The sequence below is a fragment of the Babylonia areolata genome, chromosome 24, assembly GCF_041734735.1.
Source record: "Babylonia areolata isolate BAREFJ2019XMU chromosome 24, ASM4173473v1, whole genome shotgun sequence".
In the NCBI taxonomy this organism is placed as follows: domain Eukaryota; kingdom Metazoa; phylum Mollusca; class Gastropoda; order Neogastropoda; family Buccinidae; genus Babylonia; species Babylonia areolata.
The window spans coordinates 49,447,731-49,471,459 of NC_134899.1; the positions used below are offsets into that span (position 1 = coordinate 49,447,731).

General features: G+C 38.1%; 1 protein-coding gene across 4 annotated transcripts in view; it reads right to left on the reverse strand.

The window, feature by feature from the left end:
* Positions 1 to 3,120: 3,120 nt before the first annotated feature.
* Positions 3,121 to 23,729, reverse strand: part of LOC143299206 (mitochondria-eating protein-like) — a 32,000-nt gene continuing 11,391 nt past the window's right edge. The window contains exons 3-11 of one of the 4 annotated variants that reach the window (XM_076612392.1): positions 22,259 to 22,493; positions 20,216 to 20,311; positions 18,416 to 18,622; positions 16,397 to 16,549; positions 13,894 to 14,083; positions 12,654 to 12,812; positions 11,671 to 11,846; positions 11,207 to 11,333; positions 3,121 to 6,381 (exon numbers count right to left, since the gene is read on the reverse strand). In XM_076612392.1, coding sequence (XP_076468507.1) covers positions 6,223 to 6,381; positions 11,207 to 11,333; positions 11,671 to 11,846; positions 12,654 to 12,812; positions 13,894 to 14,083; positions 16,397 to 16,549; positions 18,416 to 18,622; positions 20,216 to 20,311; positions 22,259 to 22,493 — 1,502 coding nt within the window. In that variant the 3' untranslated portion in view covers positions 3,121 to 6,222. Of the gene's footprint in view, positions 6,382 to 11,206; positions 11,334 to 11,670; positions 11,847 to 12,653; positions 12,813 to 13,893; positions 14,096 to 16,396; positions 16,550 to 18,415; positions 18,623 to 20,215; positions 20,312 to 22,258; positions 22,494 to 23,729 lie in introns of all 4 variants that reach the window. The other 3 variants (XM_076612391.1, XM_076612394.1, XM_076612393.1) reach the window with 3 other exon arrangements.

Here is a 23,729-nt window from a genome sequence, read left to right on the forward strand (position 1 = left end):
CGCCTCTGGTTACAAAAACTAGGCTTGATCCAATGAAGAATAACACTGAAAGGAAACCAGTGAACTCTGCCAACTTGCCTAAAAGAACCCATTTGGGGAATGTCTCTACATTCGGTCAACAAAGACAGCTTTTAGGTTGCGCCTCACAACACCCTGTAATGTGCTGGAAACACAGCAAGACTAGAAAACTAGGCAGCATCCGATCTGCCAACTGTTTGAACAAGAAACCCTTTTCTGCACAGATCAACAAGCCAAGTGTTTTCCTATCTTCAGCCACTCTAAAACCAACAAACCATTCTCAACCAGAACATGTCAAGTTAACAGATCATATTCCAGTCATTGATTTTCACGTGGCACTGAAAGAGCTTGAGAGCTGTCACAATGCAAATAAGCCAGCACATTTTCTTTTTCTCATCCGAGGTTCCAGCCAGAAAGAGCTTCACTAATGGCTGTGTTTTTCCAGTGACTTGATGATTGTTTTGATGAAATCAATACATGAGATAATGTTCAATCCATAAAAAAGAAAAAGGATTAGACCAGTATTAAATACATTTCATTCTGATCAGAGATTGGTCATTGATGAATAGTAGTAGGTCTGCAGGGAGAAAATCGTGGAGCAACAGAATTCTCTTTTCTTGAGCTGACAAGGAAATTGGTGATCTTTGAAACTGCACTTAATACTTTTTGTTTCTGGTATGCTATGAACAGCTTCGAAGAACGTGAGAGCCGACTGATGAGTAAAGCCACATTTAATCCAAAATGTTACTTCTGCTGTACAAAAAGGCCACAGAATCCTTTTTGTGTGTGTATCCAGATAACCCCCCCAGCCCCCACCTTTATTTTTATTTTAAAAATTTGACTAAGGAAAAGAAATAGATCAGCCCTCTTCAGTTAACTTTCCTGCTTCTAAGTAAACTACCTGTCTGCCAGGTTTGTATGCATTGACAATGAAATTGGATATCTGCCTTTTTTCATACACACATATATATATATATACATATTTATTTATATATTTATTTGTGTCAAAGATTTGAATGGGTGTAGATTATATATAACCACTCATTTGTAATATATCTTAGCAAAATTTCTTGCAAAGTGAATACAAGTTTGAATATCTCCAATGAAAAAGTGACTTGTCTTTTTTGTTCAGTTTTTGATAGTTGATCTACACACAAACAAAATGCGGTGCTTCATCAAGCAATCCATTGGGCCTATTAGGTGCATAGTTAAGCATACTTATATTGTTCTTGTGCATCCCACCCTTATTACTTGTTTCTTCATTTAAATTATCTATTATGTTTTCCCTCACCATGGCTTGGCTTCATGAACAAAGATTCAGGAACCCCAGGCGCCTTATCGCTGTTTATCTATAATCAGTGTGTTTGCTGAAAGAAACAGTGATTTCAATGGTGAACAGTTACAGTGCTTTCTACCTTTCTCACATTGTGGTTGATTCTGTGGCAGTTTTATTCATCTGTAGTTCTAGTGCATTTCAAACTTGAAGGGTCTGTCACATTCTCTTTCAGAATGTCTGAAAGGGCAGCTATAAGTAAAAAGAACAGAAAAAAGAAGGACAGAAATAGTTCTGTGCATGCTTCATTAATAGAGCAGCTAAGCCAATACATTCAAGAGATGCTGCATCAGACTTCCTAGCTATTGTCCAAATAGTACTGTGTAGTCAGCTGGACTATTACAAAAAAACAATGTCAATGCCAAGATATTCCCAATGTGTATGTTGCTACAGTATTATATATACATTGTTTCTAGAATTTCAGATGAGGCTACCTAAAAACAACAACAACATATAAACATAAAAGAAATGAAAAATTAATACTGATGGAGTTTATTCAGTCTTCGGAAAGAGCTAATACAATATGGCAGCAAGTAAAAGTGTCTGCATACACATACAAAAGTACACACACACACACATACTCACACACACACACACTACACATACAAACAAAACCACACACACATAAAATCAATGTGAAAGAAAATATAAATTTTGTTATTTGTTAGTGTTAATTCTGTCACAGTGCGACTTGGACATTACACCAGATGAACAAAACCACAAACATTTAAACAAAACCAAAGTGAATGAAGATAATATGTACTCTGTGGCTGGTTATAGTTAATTCGGTTTTGAGCACAGTGTGACTTAGATCTTACATTTTAACTGTTCAGTTTTCTTTTCCACATCAGCTTTTGGTAAGGCACATATCTGGCAGCCAAGACTCAGTAAATGGAAACGGTGAGCATTGATCAGTTGAAAAATTACCAGTGGCTAATAGTCCATATTCAAGTTTACATGCTTAATCAATAACTGTATATCTATATGCAATGAATAGTGGTAAGGAAGTAAATGGTTGTCAAAAACCAGAGGGGGCAGCAGTTTGGGGGTGACAGGGTGTACTGACCTTCCATTTATTTTATATCAAGTCCAAAACATTTCAGTAATCTTTTATAAATGTGCGACAGACTTTAACCCATTCACTCCTATGGAGTTTACAGCCACACCAGGCTTCCCTGTCGTAATGACTGAGGAAAACAAAGGAAACGCACTGAAATCAACCATTTTTCCCCTCCAACTTGACATGTGTGGACACAACTGGAAATACTATAAAAGTGAGTTCCCTTTGCTTGCAATTTATGTGCACTTAAGAACATGGAAACCGTTTTATTGAAAAAAAAGTTCAATGCCAGAGCAATACTCTGGTGCAGGGCTGAATGAGTTAAGACCAGAAGCAATACTGCCATTATATCATCATGAAAGATGCTTGGATTACATGAGTCCTGTAAAACTGAATCAGTTCTGATGAAAGTGTAAAATCATGGCAGCTGGAAAACAGACAATGGAATGAAAAAATACAAACAAACGAAAAACAACATATTTCAGGACAGATAGAATTTTTTGGAATTTTGATGGCAATTCTGATGCAGCATTTGGACACATAGCTGATTGTGTGGATCCTCATGCCTGAGAGTGTACATGCATTTGTGTGAATGTACACATGCATGTGTATTTGTGGATAGTGTCTGTGACTGACTGAAGCGAAGAAGGGCAAAGAAGAATGAGGGAAATCCAAGAAGAGCAAGATTCTAAGAAAACAAAAAGAAGAAAAGCATTTAAAAATGTTTTATTGTTATATATATTACAGGGTCATCTACTGGAGCCAAAAACCATATGATAAAACATAATAATATGAATCATGTTCTAGTCAAACTTCTACTCAGCATAAAGTGAAGGGAAAAATGATCTGGAATGACAATGTTTTAAATAATGCCACTTGAGTGCATTAAATACCCTTCTCTACCAATCAACAAAGCATCTGCTTTAAAAACTAAAAACAAAAAGTATCACAGTATGTATACAAAGTTATCCAAAAAATCATGTGCAATATTGACCACTTCCATAGTGCAAATGTAATATTTGAAGAAAAGAAAAGAAAAAAGAAAGACTGTAAACAGTATTTATGTTCTGTTTTCCACATTAATCTTTTTTTCTGTTTTATACTTATGACATTCACCTGTTTGGAGTAAAGAGGTTAAAAAAAAAACCCAAAAAAACCCACCCCAAAACACCTTTAAATCAGTCAAATATTACTGGTTGTCTTAGTTTTTCTCTGTTTATTCGTAAATAATTTCTTTTCAGGAGGCGGAATAGCAAACATACTGCATGCTCAAGTTTCCTGATTGAGAACACACATGAACAAGACCTTTCATGCTTATGTCTATGTATAAAAGAAAATCAAACAGCATGATTATATCCAATCACAGTAGAAATGTCCAAACATGATATATACTGCATGTTTCACTTTCCCCTTAAAAAACAAACAAAAACACCCAAAAACAAAACAACAACAGACAACAACATGCACTCTGATTTTTTTTCTCTTAGCAATGTGGACGGATTTGAGAAAATGTCTACAAACATGTATGTACCCATAATGCATAACAAGCATGTAAGAACAATAAATTTATGTTGATCAGAATATAATAACTGTCAAACGCTAAAATAAAGCACACCAAATTCTGAGCAATGAGGATTTCAGGCAAATCAGTTCAATGTTTCGTAGGGGACATAGCTAACACAATCTACTGTGGAACTGTTTTCTTCTTAAAGTTCTGACAGTCCTAAATAAATTCTGCATGTGATGGCCAGCTACGTGCAGAGCTTTTGGAGATCTGGAAGAAGGATCAAATCTCATGGTTTCAAACCTCACCAATGTTTATTTCTTGCAGTTGGAGAACAAGCAAGCAGATATTTTACTCTTGCATTCAACTGCTAGGTAGTTAATAATCTGTAAGTGTGATCCAGTTATGGGGTTATAACATGATCAACAATGCAAAAAGCTTTTCTTTTTGTATGCAATACATTAATCTTATTTTCACTCCTTATTGCATTGTCAATTGATCTGACAATGATAATAAATGGCAACTGAACTGATGTCAATCCATGGCTGTTAAAACTGGTTTCACTGCCGGTTTTCTGATTTAAATTATGCCTGTTGTTTTTTTCTGAATTGTATATATACATAAAAAAACAGTTGGAAAACAGGCCTATTTTCTTCAAGAAGCAGAACTTTTGTTCCAGAGTGTAACATGCCCAGATTGCAGTCACGGTAGTGTGAAATGATCTCCCTTTATTTCAGCTGAAGTCCTCATTTCTGTACATAACAAAAAACATGACATATATAAAAAATGTATCACAGACCACATAAAATACTGTCTGAATCACATGCACATTTTTTCCCTTTTCCACGGACACTGATATGTATTTCAAATGTAAGAGTGTGCAGGTACACATGTGAGTGTGTCAAAAGTAAGAAAATAAAGGTGACAGAAAAAAAGACATCTTTTAAATGAAACAACTGAAGATCCTGCATACTCTGATCACAGGATTTTTTTCCTCTAGATATTTGTCCCAGGAAAACACACAGATTTAAATCAATAACCCATCTCAAAGGGAAAAAAATTGAAAGAATCAAACTTGCTGTCTACATATATCTTGAGACAAAGAGTCCACACATGAAACATTCCACTGAAAGATCTACATTATATATCTGGACTATCAGATACGTTGTGGAATCCAGGACTTAACTGAAAATAAAACCTAGGATTATAAGAATAATCTAGGATTATAAGTAAATTATAAGGAGATTGAAAGAAGGACAATCAGTACAGGGAAATGATCACCAACATAAGTAAAATAATGCAAAACACTGAAACAATAAAAGATTCCACTTGTACAAAACAATGACCTCACAAGGAATGTAAAAAGGTTAGTAGGAAAGGAAAATACATGTACACATACTGACAGAAAGCGTAGCTTACAAGTAAAAAAAAAAAAAAAATGAAAGAGAAAAAAAAACCAGCTGGCTGATCAGCACCCATACATTTTCTTATACAGAAATAACGATGACAGACGACATAAATAAATTACTCAGACACTGGTCTCTGCTGGACATACAAAAGCAAAACAAAAGTAACTGAATAAATGGACCAAACAAACCTGTGCCATGGCTACTACAGGTTTTTTCTATCACAGACATTAAAGCTGACCACTGGCAAGACTTGGATTTGATGCTACAATTAGCCCAAACAGCAGCATTGGAGGTATTCTTAGCATCAACTTCTCATAGCTAAAGCACATGTTCACAAGCTGACTGTTCAAAATTCTCTGGAGAAATGCATATCTCTTTTTTTTATTTTTTTTATAAACCTGTAAAGTGCTTTTGTTTATCAATGAACATGAAAGATTTTGATATCACATTCATGCACATCTTTGAAATGATGATGGACATTACTTTAAAATGAACTGATGTTACGTATTCATACACGCGGATGATAGCGCGTTCCACTTAACCTTTGCAATCACAAAATGATGGCCTTGTACATGACAGCAATGCTGACACCAATGTCATCCTCTTTAAGTCCTAAGACAAAATGACGGCCTTGTACATGACAGCAATGCTGACACCAATGTCACCCTCTTTAAGTCCTAAGACAAAATGACGGCCTTGTACATGACAGCAATGCTGACACCAATGTCACTCTCTTCAAGTTCTACATTATCTGGCGATGAAAAGATCTTTCATATTTGAGGGAAATCCACAAGATCAAGACCTACTCATCACTTCCAAGCAAAACCCACTGAGGTCCACACTCTAACGCTGGACAGTACACAGCTGGCCGCTGCTGCCTTCTTCTTCGTTGTGGTAGTTAGATGACTCTGCGGGGGCTGAGGGAGCGCCTGAAGGGGCTGGGTGAACGGCTGCGAGCGTAGCGGGACGGGCTGACGGAGCGGGAGCGGATGGGGCTGAAGGTCCTGGGGCCAGGGCTCAGGGAACGTGTTGGACTGCGACCTCTCTTTGGGGACGACTGTAACAAAAAGGACAATGCTACAGCTTCATCGATAACCTTGGGTTTACTCTGAAGCGCCTTTTGCTTCTTTTGTTTCTTCTCTCTCTCTCAATAAGTTATCCCATTAGAACTGAAGTTACCTTTCAAGATTTCTTCATTCAGCATTCTCTTTCTATGGAATGTCAGGTATACTGTAGACACACACAAAATTATCACTTCAAAATTATCACAGGATATATTTTGAATGGCATCATCTTGTGGCCTTGATCTTTTGACCTGACTGTTGACACGATTCATGTTCTGGCTCTCACCAACCACTATACCAAGCATTATGCAGACTAGATGAAGTCCTCAAGATCCACTGTACCAATGAACTTTTACTACTGTGTCATGTTGGGACTTGGATTTTGACATTCTGACCTTGACGTTCAGTGGAGTTGATGCTTTCATTATGGTCAGTCAATAAGACAGGTTTGATTGAGGCTATATGCAATATCTAAATTCTGTCTTGCTTATTACCTTTTTTAATATGTCCTTTGACCTTTTTTATTGCCATTTTTGCTCTCAGCATGACTAATCACTGTTTCATGTCTAAAGAAGACAGGATGCAAGAACTAAGCCTTATCTCTACCTCATATATTAACCCCTAGGCTGCCTGCATGACGAGATAACTCGTCGTGGCAAGCATGTATGCTTCGCTGCCTGCATGACGAGATAACTCGTCATCGAAATATTCTGACTTTTCCCTGCTTTGCATTCAGTTCGTTGACAAAAATGCTGGTAGCTTTAGCTTGGGGAATCTTTCTGGATTCTATTCATAGCTAGAAACACCATCTGCGTCATAAGGCAGTCCTTTATTTGAACGTTTTGGTTGGGTTACTGGCCGCAGTCTTTGCCTGGCTCCTCTCCTCGCTCGCTCAACAAAATGTCGGACTGACTCCGTGCTCAAGACATGCGCTCGTGGCGAACTAAATCAACCAAGATTACTTTCTTTAGCTAATGCTCAGAAAGAATTGGAGCATAAATTCGAAGGAGAAGACAGTGGTGAACATTTATAGGACGATTTGATAGAAAATAAAGGGAGCAATCAAGAGAGTGGCCAAGATACAACTATCAGTGAGTGATGCAGGCTGTTCAACTCTAGCAGACGAATTTTTAGCAGGGCACCGTATGAGCTATTTTCTTGGCACTCAGCCAACGCGGTCTGATGAAGTGACGGTGTGAGAGGGGTGAAGAGGAGGGGGGTGGAGACTGAGGGGGCGTGGCCTCACATCCATATTATCACTTGCAGAAGTCACAATGCATCTATTTCTTTTTCAGTTTTTTTATATTGTGGTTGTTCTAGTATGATTTTGTGTGTGCAGATATCCATTTGTCCAGAAAATGATATTTTTGTGCAAATTACCAGACTAATGTTTGTAATGAACAAGTTGAAAATGTGACAAAAAACAAAACACTGATTTCAAAACAACAGCATGTCACTTAAAATGCATAAAATGGGAAAACATCATGTGTTTTGTATTCTTTATTCATTTCCCTTTCAGAAAATATATACTTTTATGGGTCTTTCTCCAATAACAAAGAGCACAGAATTTTTTTAAAATTTATACCCGTTTTTTGTGAAAAAAACCCTGGCAAATAGATTTCACTTAAATCTTATTTTCCTGGCAGCGAAAGGGTTAAGCTGTTGTGACCTTGATCTGTAATCCTGAACTTCAATAACATGTGCTCTCTCTGAATTGATCATTGTGGCACAGTTAATGACAATCATTGTGCCAAGTTTGACGAGAATCATGGTGCTAAGTTTGATGACAATCATTGTGCCAAGTTCAATGACAATCACTGTGAACTTGACAACAATCACTGTGTCAAGTTTGATTCACTGTGTCAAAGTTTGATGACAATCATTGTGCCAAGTTTGATCACAATCATTGTGTCAGTTGATGACAATCAGACCCAAAACATAAGCTCTATTGTGCCAACAAGCTTTTCCATTATGCCATGTTATGACCTTGACCTTTCATTTGTAACAATGAACTGAAATACTTCATGACTGTTGGCCGCCATTCTTTCTCTGTCTCTGGACCTTGCAATTGGAATGAACTTCCTCTTTCGCTTCGTCAAGTTCAGCTCTTTCAAGTCTGGCCTTAAAATACACCTCTTCCAAAATAGCCTCCCTACCCTGCCTCTTCCTTGTCTTCAGTTTCTCCAGTTTTTAGAGTTATGCATGCATGTGAATGACTGGCTTTGATTCATCTCTGCACAAGATTCAGATTCAGAACTATGTAAATACCATTATTATTATTATGAAGAAGAAAAACGGATGGAAAGATCTCCATCAATATAGCATCTACCATCCTGGAAAGGTTGTTTTTGAATGGCTGAAAAGATTTCTATAAGTACAGCATCTATTTTCCTGCAACCCCCCCCCCCTCCCCAATATATTGTGGGATGAGACAATGCCAACTTCAAAGGTTTGTCACAGAAGAACTTATACACACAGTCACACGCATGGACAACTGAAACAGGGTGATCACATGGACTCAGTCTATTAAAAAACAAAGTAAAAACAACAACAAAAAATCATGCCATGTTCTATGCACCACCATGCTTACACATATGGAAGCCACATCAACAAATGCTACTGTTCACTGTGATAACACTCGAAGCTGTGATAACAAGTTTCAGATAATAAAAACACTTGTATCTTGAGCCTTTCCTTTCTTGCTTCCTTTTTCTTTAAATAGAAGCTGACTAAATGGGGACTGCAACTGGAACACACTTTGACAGCACTGTGAGGAGGGGAAAGGAAAGAACTCAACAAATGCACTGACAACAGACAAAAAGATCCAGTCTCATAACCGAGATCAATCAGTTCTGCAAGCAGCCAGGATGGGACAGGAGATAATAAAGAGAGAAATGAAAGATGACAAGTTTTTGTGCTGATACAAACTGAATATCATGCACAAAACGACAAATAAAATTTGGTAATGCACATGCCGACATTTCCCTGAGGAATGACAGGTCTTGGGTCCATCAAAGAAAACTGAAGTAAAACCAACTCAAAACAAAAATGATGAGGCAAAGACATTATGGCTCACATGTTAAAAAACAAACAAAACAAAAGAAAAACAACCAAAAGAGAAAGATTAGATCTACCAAATAGTGAAATCCAAATGCATATAACTGCATGAAATAACAATGTTACGATAAGCTCACCCAAATTCTGAGGTTCAATTATTGGTCACGTTTCAGAAGTTTTTGATGTGTGATAAGCTGCACCTGCATCTTCTTTCATACTAACGCCTAACTGAAGTCAGAAGCTATGATCTGTTTCTCAAATAAATGTCACACAAACAATCTATGTTATAAAATATGTTTACAGCATCTATGTTATAAAACTCAAGGCCTGACTAAGCGCGTTGGGTTACGCTGCTGGTCAGGCATCTGCTTGGCAGATGTGGTGTAGCGTATATGGACTTGTCCGAACGCAGTGACGTCTCCTTGAGCTACTGAAACTGAAACTGTTATAAAATATGTTTACAGCATCTGTGTTATAAAATATGTTTACAGCATCAGCAGCAGGTGAAATTTAGGATCTAATTTACATGTCCAGCTCGGCAGATGTTCCCAATGTTTGACATAGTTTCACTGACACTAACTTCAACACGCACTGTCAGACATCTGTCAACTATGTTTGCTGTATAAATATATGTACTGGAAGTGAATGTGATTAAGTCAGTGTCAGTGAACAAAATGTATAAATCTGTAGAAAAACTGCTGAAGTAGATTGTTCACATCTCATCTGCAAACAGCAAAATTTCATTTAACCCCACATTCTAGAAAAGATTGATGCAGATCACTTGGTATTTATTCATATCTAAATTATGCATAATGGTGATCAAGTAATACATAGAACTTGACTTCCACACAAACATAATAATAATTTTTACAAATCGTTCTGAGACACACAGAATAAATTTGACAAAAGCACACACTTACTGTACATAACATCATACAGACTTTAGCAGCTTCCACTGATACAAAGTTCAACATGCTTAATATCCATTGTGCAAGCTATGATATGATAACAATGGTGATGTGACACACTGACATTCCATCTCATATTTGTGAAATCCGCACTGATAAATATTTATCTTACCTTTACCTAGGCTGTTTGTAAAACCCCTGTAAAGGAACTTGGAAGCTTAATTTGTTGTTCTGGCAATGTGTAAGTGTATGTGTGTGTTAGTGTGTGTCCATTTGTGCATATGTATGTATATATGACAATATACAAACATATATTACTATATGTCTCATTGTACATGGAAGTCTAATATTTGCAGTTAGATGCACATTGTGTTTGGAAAAAGCATGCATGGATAATCATTTTTGTAATTCAAACTAACCTTACATTTTCTATTCGTAATAAGTATCTGACACAGATGCCACCTGAATGTGAAGGCTGATTATACTTGAAATTTGAAAGGTGGTTGATTTACTGATAGAACCTATTACAACATACTTGTACTGGAAACAACAATTATTTAAAGCTTAGTTAACATACAGACCTTGGCATTCTGCACAATGTATTTCTGTTTACATACTTTCACTGATTTACAAAAAAACAACAACATTAATCATCATCATGAATTCTATTGTAACTCGCACACAGATTTCAAACAAGTTAAACACATTAAACATACGCACACATTTGCACACAAACACACACACACACACCCTGTATATCTCCAAGTACTTTCTCTCTCTATCTAGGGCAGTAACTGAATGTAAAAAGCCCATTAGTGCTCATCTATTCTCCACACACGCACAGCATACTGACCAGAGAAGCACCCCGGCGAGTGTTGGCCTCTCCCTTGACAACCACGCGCACACCCTGCATGAGAGCAGGCCAGATGTGATGACCCACCAGAGGCGCTGTGTACTCTGAGTCGTAGCTACGGCGGTACCTACATACCATAAAAACACCTTTTGTTGATGGCCAAAATCATCATCAAGTGAATTAAGTTGTGGTTTCTTTCACTACACTTAAGTCACAAGAACGGAATAAAGCAGGCTGACTGCATAAAACTTTCTGTTACTGATTTTATCTACCAACTGTATAAGGCACAGGGTCAATGCAGAAGAACTAAAGTATTCACAAGTTGTCCAGAAATTACTTTTTGAGTACAAAAGCACAAACACACACACACACACACATACAATAAAACAAACAAAACAACAACAAAAAAACAAATGCCCATCAATAAACTCATGAACAAAACCAACAAAACCACTGATGCGTACTTGGAGTCATCAAACAGCTCAGCATCAGTGGCGATGGCGATGTCCAGAGGATGGGCCAGAGCGCTCATCTGCCAGGCCAGTTTGACAGCTTCACGAATGAACGGCTGGATGACGGCAAAGCTGGTGTCTGCCGGCAGGTAGATCTTGGGGTTACGGTTCAGCGCCCTGATCACATCCTGCAGGTCATGGAGAAAAATGAGTAAGAAATCTGGCAGATCTTGATGGCATTTCTTGGAAGATGTATGATTAGATCTTCAGTATTCTGGTCACAGAAAATAAACAGCACTTTCCTTTTTTCTTCTTTTCAACCCCTGAGACTTATCATCTTCATGTAAAGGTGCTAGTGGTAACTTTCTGCTCAATCATACCACTTTAAACAGTCATTTGAAACTGATTATGCAAACATAAACAGCTGACAGAACGAAAGCCGTAAGACACAGTACCGTTTGTTACATTCCTGAATAAAACAACAGATACTTCTTATTCTGCTTCATTCAAGGATTGTTATATAAGATACAACTTAAATGTCCATAAAACATGGACAAGTGTCTTTCAGCTGCACACAGAACATAAAACACTCACACACATTCAAAAATAAATATACATAATAAGAAATGCCAGACTGAACTCTTCTCCAATCCTATTCCCCTTCCACCACCCAACAAACTAACCCCATACTCACTCACCCCACCACCCCATCATCCCCTCTCATATGGTGCTAAAATAACAGGCTCATTTAACCAAATATATTCAGAGCACACATTACGTAACTACATTAAAAAAAAAGTTTATAAGTGCATTCAGCAGTCATTAAAAAGAAGCAATGTACATAACAACCACAATCATTCACACCTACAAGAACCAGGCTTCTACGATATGTGATGATCACATTCATTTAAATCTAGAGGAATAAGGCTTCTCTACATGTATGACTTTTTAACCTCATCATTTGTGCTGCCTCACCATGTATCCAGCACACTCACCGACACAAGTCCAGGGGTGTCGACCAGGTCGGTGTTACGGTTGATGTAGTCCTGCACAGCCTCTTCCAGGGTGTCAGGCCCGTAGTGAGTCTTCGCCAGACTGGCCCGGGTCTTCATCTTGAACTGACGGAACGCCATCTTGGCCGCACTGAACGCCTCCTGGACAGGCCATGTTAAGACACTGGCGGTTGACAAATTGCTGGGGACTGTCTGATTTTCCTATATGTATTTCACTCAAGCTGAATATTTTCAATGATAAATTTTCATACATATATTATTTGTAGCAGATGCTATTCCAAAATTTCCAGAAAACTTTGGTGGTGACTTAAATAGCAGAACTACAAATGTTGTTCAGAATATATCTGATGGACACATTTTTTTTGTTGTGTTCAAAGTGATAGTTGTTCTGAAGACAGTGTACTACATAAATATGGTAAACTGTTATTGAATATGTGCACAGTTTTAGAATTATGTATTGTGAATGGTGTTTGTAGTGGCGAAGGTCAAGATCGTTTCACTTCTTTTCTGTCAAAGAAATCTACTCTGATAGGTACAACTTCTACAAGCATATATTATATACATGCATGCACTCAAGGCCTGACGAGCGTGTTGAGTTATGCTGCTGTCAGGCATATACCAAGCAGATGTGATGTAGTGTACATGGATTTGTCTGAAAGCAGAGATACCTCCTTCACAAACTAAAACTGAAACTTTTTCTCAAGCTGAGTATTTTTATTGCTTGATTTTCAAACATATATTTGATTTTCAAACATACATTTTACTACACTGATTCTTTTTTCAAGTCGGAGTGTCTTTGCTGATTCTTTGGCTATCAGCAAATCTGCTAAGCAGTTTTTATGGTGTTTAACATGCATGAAATGACTGACACTCATCAATGTGGGCAATTTGAGTATGCTGTTTGTGCTGTTGAACACTGAAAACTCTAAAAGAAATTTCCAGCAAAGCTCAAAATAGAAACCCTAAATTTGTTGGGCGTTTTCAGTTTTGCAGCTGGTTTAGTCATGAAAGTAGACATGTGACAACATGCAGTTTTAACAAGTACAGGGTGGCAAAGAGGTTGCTCACAACCACGGCTGTCTTCATTTCCTTTTCTGCTGGATCAATTCTATTGTCATATAGAAGGTTAGGGAAGGCTTTGTTTATCTAAAGTATACTCTGCAAATGCTGAAATACCGACAAACTGACAAATGCATAAACGTGCATACTTCCACAGACTTACACTGAGTGCTGTAAAGATGATGCGCTGGTTGTTCTCATGATCGTCAGAGTAGCGACGCAGCGTATCCATGGCGTCCAATCGATCCTGAGCGAACATGTCATTGAAGCGGGCCACAGCATTCTGCTGGCGGATTCGCTGAACAGCATCGTCAATGGACAGCGGGGAAGTCAGGCCAGGCTTGTACCGATAGCTGATGAAATCACTGGGAAAAACGAACGTAAACCTTCAGAATGACAGAGGAAAAAAAGACTGCAAACAGTCCTTGTTGAAAATAAAACAATTCTGCATTATGTTGTCAAGTTTTAAAAAAAATTTAAAAACCATGAACATGAAGAATTATAAAATATTTCCATTTTCATATCTTGTTGATGTATGAACAGTGTCTTCATAAGAATGCTATCATCTCACAAGTTGCACATAACTCATGTTCCTTCAGATTGTGTAAAATAATTTTCTATCAAATAATTATAAACCAGCTAACTTTGCAATTGTTACGCCTTAAATTCTCAAAAAGATCGGAGTTTTATTCAACTGTCTACTATTCTTCTGTAAAAATGTATGTTTTGGAACAATTTGTTTATGTGCTAGCCTCTTCACAAATCATTTTTTTGTTTTTGAAATTTTTTTTATGACAGTAATATTCCTTGTCAATATTCTTGATTGACAAAGTTTTATTCAGAAAGACTTTTCCAACTACTTGTTATTAAACACAAAGTGCAATCAATTATCATTAGAAAAAAAACGGAAAAAAGGCATTTGATGACATTTCAGTTTATTTCCTTAGCATTCTATCTCACTGCTGAAAGTATTCCAAAACATGAGCTACACTGTCTTCTCACATCCAAATATCCTGTCCTGTCATATATGCTTTCAATTCATATCTGTCATACATGGTTTTGAATTTGTAAAATAAATATATTACGCATCCAAATAAAAAAAATGCATTCAGATCAACTAAGCAGAAACAACATAACATTACTACTGAAAACACAGCTACAATACGCAAAATATAGAATTTCATCTAAAGAGAAGCAAAACATTCCTAATTCTATGCAAACACAATTCTTGCACCAACCAAATGACAATGTTAATCTACAAAGACTCACCGCCAAGCACAGAAATGGCAGGAATCAGCAGTGGTAGATTTTGGAAAGAGTAAGGAGAAAAAATCTGATTAGTAGATGTTCAGCTGAGTTAGGCAAATGTGCAGAGACATGCAAGGCAAGTTCATTTAGCAAAGAAACAAGATGCAAATTAAACAAAAAAAAAGGGGGGTTGGGGGATGGGGGGTCTGGGAGGGGGGGGGGGGAGCCAGACGTGTGTGGCTCAGAACTGCTTTTACAAATGTACACATGCATGTACTCCTAAATCTTTGAAAATGTGCACACAAAAAATGCTTAAAAAAAAGAAAGAAAAATAATCCATCAAACTTGCATGATGGACAGTCGCAAAAAAAAAAAAGCTTGGTGTGTACACCAACCATGAAATGTGTTCTCTTCATACCCTCCCTATCCTCAAAAATGACACACAATGAACAATAAAGACATGCACATCCCACAGGTGCCTGTAACTAAGTGACTGAACAAAAACAACACACATTCCTAAATAAAGACAGGTCTCTCTCCTCTTCCCCATCTCTCCACCTACACACAGTCAAGCGGACACACATGGGAGAATGATGTCAAGTCCTGCATGTCCTGCTCTGACAGATACCTTTTCCAAAATGACTGAACCAAAACAACCCTCTGTTCCCAAACTAAGAGAAACAAGCCTCTCTTTCCTCTTGTGACCTTCTCCCACACATTTCAACAGTGCAATGTACACACATTTTTTCCATTGTCGTATGTCATTTACAGTGAAAAAGATGTTAAATTAAGGAACACACATGTGAATATTATGGAATGACTGGATGAATGCCTCTCAAATACACACACACACACACACACACACACACACACACACACACACACACAGCATTTAGATGCTAAATGTGTTTCCGACCCAGAGAACTCTGTTATATGGGGGGCTTTAAACCTCACTGGGAAAGGCCTGTAAGAGTGATGTGAGACACTGAGGTGTTGAAAATCCTTGGCAAATACTTACAATTATAAAATGGAATATGTCATGAAATGCAACAGATCCTCAAGTTAGAAACACAAATGCATGCGCACACACGCAACTAATAAAAACTGACGATAAGACACACGGATACATTTTTCCATTGCTTGAATGCTGGATCATGCTCCTACTTATTAATAAATAAATACAAAAGCTGTGGAACTCGGGGAAAAAACACAACATAAGGGATAACTGTCTAAAAAAAAAAGTGCAACCTAAGGACTAAGCATGCTTGGTAAAAACTGCAATGTGGGGTACTAAGCATTCGTGAAGGGGTGAAAAAAAACAACACATGAAGGAGTAGAAAAAAAAAAAAACCACCATGCATGGATCCGCAAGGACCGAAGCAATCACACCAGCACACCATGACCGACAAACCACATACCTAGGTTGTGGCAGAGGAGGAGGAGAGAGAGGACGGGGCTTCACCGAGCTCAGGAACAGCTCGTCTCTAAGATTCTGTATTTTGCGCTCATAATCATCCACAAGGCCGCACTTTATGCGCAGACGGGAAATTTCATCCTGGGCATCTGCAAGTCTAAAGTCCACAGACAACAACTTAAAACATGATGCAAAAAAGTGATATTTGTACTCTGTATCTATTGTAAAAAAAAATTTTTTTAATTAAAAAAAAAGAAAAGAAAACGGCAACAAAAAGGCACTGCAACATGTGATAAGCTCAAATGGAAGACAGAAAAACAAATGCCCTAATATTTCTGCTGTCTCAATGTTATATCGACAGGTTACAGATTTTCAGGTAGTTGGACAGTCATTTGTAAAATTTTGTGACACTGAATGTATGAGTAGTCTTCTCTTTTTTCTTCTTCTTATTTTTTTCTTTCTTTCTTTCTTTCTTTTTTTTTTTTTTTTTTTTTTGAAGGGTGGTGGTCAAAATAGTACTGATGCAAAAGAGAATCTGTTTTCAGATTCCCAGATATACAATGTATTAAATCTGTTTTGTGGATCACTGTTTATCATAACCAAAGCCGATAAGCTAAAGCCTTCCAACAACATAAAAAACAAAAACAAAAAACACTTTTTTTTTCTTTTTACTTTTCATAATTTTTTTTCACAGATCCAGCAATTTGCAGAGAACAGGATATATTTGTTGCTCAAATTCAAAACACTTTTCAACTTCTAAAAATTCAGTTTCAAGTATGAATCCAAACAAATTTGCAATTAAGAAAGCCAGTTTAGGACACATGAGTACATGTTACACATTTAAATAAGTGTCACACAATGTAAAAATATATGAAATACCACTCAAAAAGTACAATATAAACATATGTACAAGCAAAATATGCATGTGATAAGACAAGGCTGAGCACTGCCACAACATGTTCCCAAATGACCATCCAACACCCAACTGCAAGTACACACTCCAAAGCTCTGGGGTAAATAATGGTGAGATAACAGCCTGAAACCACGGAAACAGAAGACAGGGAGGCATTTACAACAGCTGCAGAGAGAAAGAGAAGGTAAGATTAGAAAAACAAGCAAATCTTCTCACCAGTATACAATCATTTACCTGCCTACAACAGTTTTTTCTCCATGGATTTGTTGAATCAGAAACTATACTTTTATCATTCAGATTTTATTCAGTAACTGTTTCATTTCCTATCATTGATGCACAAAGAAAAAAACAACAACTCTAAGACGATCTTTTTTTCTGTATATGAAAAGATACTTTCCATCCACCTACATCTCCACCCCAAACAGTATGTTATCTACTGTATTTTGTCAACATGACATAATAACAAACACACGTGATAAATCTACTGGTGAGCTTGATATCAAATCAAAAATCATGCATCCTGGCACACCAAGTGCCATGTAAGACAGCACACTTTTAAGTGCTGATGATAATTCAGTAATAAGACTTTGATGAAAACCAGAGTTACCTGTGGATATCATGCATTCTGAAGATGAAAAAAAATCCACTCAAACATGCTGAAAATAGCCATACTAAAATACTGCTGTGAATATAGCAGAAAGGAAAAAAATACTGGTGAGAAAATGTCCACCCATATAGACCAGTAACATTTGTCAAAATTTTGTTACTGCAGTGTTTGTAGGGTGGAAGTCAACGACAGCAGACTGGCATATAGTTTCACAGCCATAGATAAATGCTGAAGGCAGAAAAGTTAATTCATACACATCCACACATACATTCTCTTTTCCACACATGCAGAGCAGTGAGATCCACACATTCAGAACAGAAACTATGTGAAGGAAGAAGGGCCTTCCCATCAGGACAACATGCTGATAAAAAGTTGTGAGTCAGAGGCCGCCCTCCACAAGCTTCAACCAAGCATAGAAAGGACTGAAGGAAATGTAAGTAGCAAGGAAAAGAAACAAAGGTGAGCCGCCCTTGTACACAGATCACATCACCGACACCCCTTACCCCTCACTGTCCTTGGGACCAGGAGGGTTGCTAGACAGAGAGGAGGGTTTGTAGGAGGAGATCTTAGGTGGGGGAATGAGGAGCAGATCCCTGCGAGCCGCCAAGAGGGCTATGTCATCCCGCAACCGCTTGACCTCCGTCTGATAATCATTTAACAGGCCCGCTTTGGAGCGCAGATCTTTGTTCTCTTCTTCCATTGCAGCCAGTCTGATCAAAGCAGGTAATTAATCATCAAATGTGCAGGAAGACATGCCACTCACTTCATCAAAGCAGATTCTTCATATTACATATTATAACATAAAATTCAACATTGACATGAAGCTTATCTGTCCAGACATTTGCACACATTTATTCTAAGCTTTGGTGTTTAGTCCCATTGCTGAATGATAAAAAAAGAACCAAATGAAATCATCCAAAACATGAGCAGCTTAGAATTATCAAATATACCATATAAAAATCACCTAAATTCAAAATTAAAAGGAATGATTATCAACAAATACAGCTGAAATACTGAAGATGAAGAATGCTTGAAACGATAAATCAAACATGTTCCACTGCATTAATTATCATTGTAATTTTCAATGTTCTGTTCAAAATAACATGATTCTGTAGAACTGCTACCAAGTGAACAGATTTCAAGTCCACCTCCATGCAAGCTGGAATGATTAAAAAAATTAAAAAAACCTATGTAAATTGCTAATGGAATCATACTTTAAAATTCTACTCTGAAAACATATTCTTTAATTATTTGTTGCTGTCTGAATGGGAAACAAAATCTCACATAACATCTGTTTGTGTCATGATTAACAAGTAGTTGTTGTCCACTTCATCTTCTGTTCATTTTCTTTTTATTGGTGTATTCTCACATTAAGCCTTTCACTTCTGAGCACAGATATCTGCGCTTTAGGAGTAACTGTATTATCAACAGTCCAGCCGGTCATTTGACTATGCTTACTTCCTTGCAAATGAAGACTGCCTTGATCCATGTTTGGAGCAATATCTCTGAAAGTTTTTGCTTGGTTTTAATGCTTTGTGTGTGAGTGTGTGTGTGTGTGTGTGTGTGTGTGTGTGTGTGTGTGTGTGTGTGTGTGTGTGTGTGTTTTCTGAAGCAAAAAGTTGTTGAATGTGCCAGCATGGCTACCAGGATGTATAGTATAGAAGAGGTGGTGAGAATTTTGTTTGATTTTCAGCACAACATGGACATTAACAACTACAAAAAAACGTGATTGAAAACGAAAGTAAGGTTGTTGTAGATCAACTGAATTGATTCTGGTTATCCTGATGATGATTACATACTACAAGGTACATTGACAGCAGGGTCATGTTGGAAGGTGGTGTTGAAAAAGCACAATATCTTAACTTGAATTCTCTGTTTCTGGGTTTCCATTTACTATGATACCCTCCAGATGAAAAATTCAAGCTGACAGATTGATTAGTGAGATTTTGTGTTGTACATTATAGACTGTGTGATTGTGTGCATGTGTGTGTGTGTGTGTGTGTGTGTGTGTGTGCACATTTAATGTACAGTGTTTAGGTTCAAATCAACATGATAGTGGAGGAAAACAACATAAATGCACTTAGTTGTTGTGTCTAATACCTACTCAAATATTTTAGCACCATTTCCACCCATAAAATAAACTGACTTGAATTTCTTCTCCTTTTTATTTTTTCAAAATATTTTGTGTTTTTGTTGTTGTTGTTTTAAAATCTTATTTATCTTCCCCTGATTGGAAGTTACCTCATCCTGTCTACACTGAACATGTAGTAATAACACACACACATACACATGTACACACTTACTTGCGTCTGAGTTCCTTGACCTCCAGGTCGGTGAACATCTTGTCACTGGTGGAGGAACGCAGGCTGCGGTCCAGCTCGATCTTGGTCTCTTGGAGTCTGATACACCACACACACACACACACAGATTCACACACACACACACACACACACAGAGTGATACACACACACACACACACAGAGATTCACACACACACACACACAGAGTGACACACACACACACACACACACACACAGATTCACACAAACACACACACACACACAGAGTGACACACACACACACACACACAGAGTGATACACACACACACACACACACACACACACACACACACACGCCACACACACACGTCCACAAACACACACATACACACAGAGTTGATAATGTTTCTCAACGCTATTATGAAAAAATAAGCACTGCATGCTTGCGACTGTAATCACAATGGCAGAAACCACACCACGCACATGACAATGTCCAATGGATATTGTACTGAAAAAACAACAGGCACATTACCATGTCCAGATACCCATCACCATGAGGAATACAACATCATAAGTTTGGAATTCCATGTACATTTAGTTTTATTTCTAAAGCTTAACACTAAGCAAATTCTTATCTATAAGAAAATAACAATAAGTGTTCACTGATAACACTGGAAGTGGCCTCATAAAGAAAATCCAAACATTTGCTTGGACATGATTCACATGATTAAATAACAAAACAAATCCAGGAATAGGACAGAATGCATTAACTCTCTCCATACGAACAGCGAAAGAGACGACATCAACAGCGTTTCAGCCCAATTACCATCATCAAAATATTGCAAGCAGAAGGCTCTTATACTGAAGAGGTGAATGTTGACAAAGAATACCACAATTCTGACGACGGAAGCTAAAGGTTGGGTCATTCAGACACCCACTGGACATCCGAGGGGTCTGTGTAGAGGAGAAGAGAGGACTGGCCGTACTGAGTGAGTTAAGCCAGCTTCCATTGTCTGTTCATTTTCATTTTCAAAGCTTATCTCAAAGAGAAAATAGTAATGCATTCATCATGGTCTATTTGAAGATTAAAGTATGCATAACTAATAATATTGTGACAAGTTGATTTATGATTAGTTGGGAACTAAATCATACATACACAATTTCAGTAAATGTAACAGTTAAAAAAAAAGAGAAAAGAAATAATAATAATACTAATGAAAAAACATTTTGATACAAAAAAATGTGACTGAAAAAAATGCAGCAAATAAAACATATTAGGAAATACATATAAATAAAGCTATATCTTAAAACAACAACAACACATGAAGACACTACAATAAAAAGATCCTCCCAGTCTTTTTGAGGAGGGAAGGGGAGAGAGTGGGGGTCAGCAGAAGAGGGGGTGGACGGGTGGAAAGCATGACTCATCCATACCCCCCTCACTCACTCATTCTTGCCTTCTACGCATCTTCCAATTCGTCTTAATGTACTTACATATTTATTTCACGTATCAATTTCAAGTTAATATTTTACACATACACAGGGTAGGCTCTATACACCTGACACAGGGTTTATGCAAAGGTCAGGCATCTGTTCTTTTCCCCATAAAGCAGATGTGATGTAGCATCTGCTCCCCCCCCCCCCCCCCCCCCCCCTCACAGCAGATGTGGTGTAGTGTATATAGATCAGACTTTATGCTCTGACACCTCCATGAAACTGAAATTCATATGTGAAGGTCAAGCATCTGCTGTCTTTTCTCTCTCTCTCTCCCCACAAAGCAGATGTGGTGCAGCTTGTATGGATCAGTCTGCACGCTTTGACACCTCCATGAAACTCACCTGTGAAAGTAAGGCATCTGCATCTTACATTTTCCCTTCAAAGCAGATGTGGTGTGGCATAAATCTGCATAAAACTGAAACTGGCATGTGAAAGTCAGGCATTCACTCCTTCCCCCCTCCTCCCCAACTTCAAAGCAGACGTAGAGTAGCGTGTATGGGTCAGCGTGTATGCTCTAATGTCTCCTTGAAACAGACCCACTCATTCAGTACACCTCCCACATGACTCACTCATCCTTGAGGTCTCTGTTCTCAGCCTGCTGGGTCTGCAGCTCCCCCTCCAGCTCATTCAGGGACTTCTCGTACATGTCCTGCATGTCCGTCAGCTCTCGGTCCTTGGCCGCCGCCTCCGCCAGCACCGACAGGGAGGTGTCCGCAGTCACCGCCCCGCCCGAGGTGAAGAAGTTCTGGCCCAGCCAGGGCAGCAGACGGGACTTGATGATGTTGGTGCCCCCATACAGACCTCCTGTAGACATTGCAGAAAGGATGATGGTGACTGAACTACTTTTCATCATTCAATCAGCAAACTATATCAATCGGTAAATGAACCAATCAGTTAATGACAATGATTGGTTTCCTTTCCATCAATCATTCAATGAACCAACCAGTTAATGATGATGATCTAATTACTCTCCATCAGTTATTCAACAGCACATAAATCAGTGAACTAACCAGTTACTGACAGTGACTGATTTACTTTCCATCAATTAGAAATAAAACTAATCAGTTACTGACAGTGACTGATTTACTTTCCATCAATTAGAAATAAAACGATCAGTTAATGAATCGATCAATTTGAAATAATTTCAACCTCCAGTTATAGAATTCTTTCCTTATTCTCAAAAAAAGAAAAAAAAAGAAAAAGAAAAGAAAAAAAAAGAAAAAAAAGATTAAATCATGCGCTTCCCAGTTTGCAAGTCCACCAGGCTGGTAACTGCCCATATCAGCATACATTCCTTTTCAGGATGCACATAATATAAACGTGACCTACGGTTGTGCCAGAAAGAAAAGCGGAGGAGATTAGGTGACAAAGGAGAAAATAAGCTTCACAGCTTCTAACAGTTAATCTCTCACAATTCCTGCAGCACTTCTCAGTTAACCCCTCACAATTCCTGCAGCACTTCTCAGTTCCTGCAGCACTTCTCAGTTAACCCCTCACAATTCCTGCAGCACTTCTCAGTTAACCCCTCACAATTCCTGCAGCACTTCTCAGTTAACCCCTCACAATTCCTGCAACACTTCTCAGTTAACCCCTCACAATTCCTGCAGCACTTCTCAGTTAACCCCTCACAATTCCTGCAACACTTCTCAGTTAACCCCTCACAATTCCTGCAGCACTTCTCAGTTAACCCCTCACAATTCCTGCAGCACTTCTCAGTTAATCCCTCACAATTCCTGCAACACTTCTCAGTTAACCCCTCACAATTCCTGCAGCACTTCTCAGTTAACCCCTCACAATTCCTGCAACACTTCTCAGTTAATCCCTCACAATTCCTGCAGCACTTCTCAGTTAACCTCTCACAATTCCTGCAACACTTCTCAATTAACCCCTAACAATTCCTGCAGCACTTCTCAGTTAATCCCTCACAATTCCTGCAACACTTCTCAGTTAATCCCTCACAATTCCTGCAGCACTTCTCAGTTAACCCCTCACAATTCCGGCAGCACTTCTCAGTTAACCCCTCACAATTCCGGCAGCACT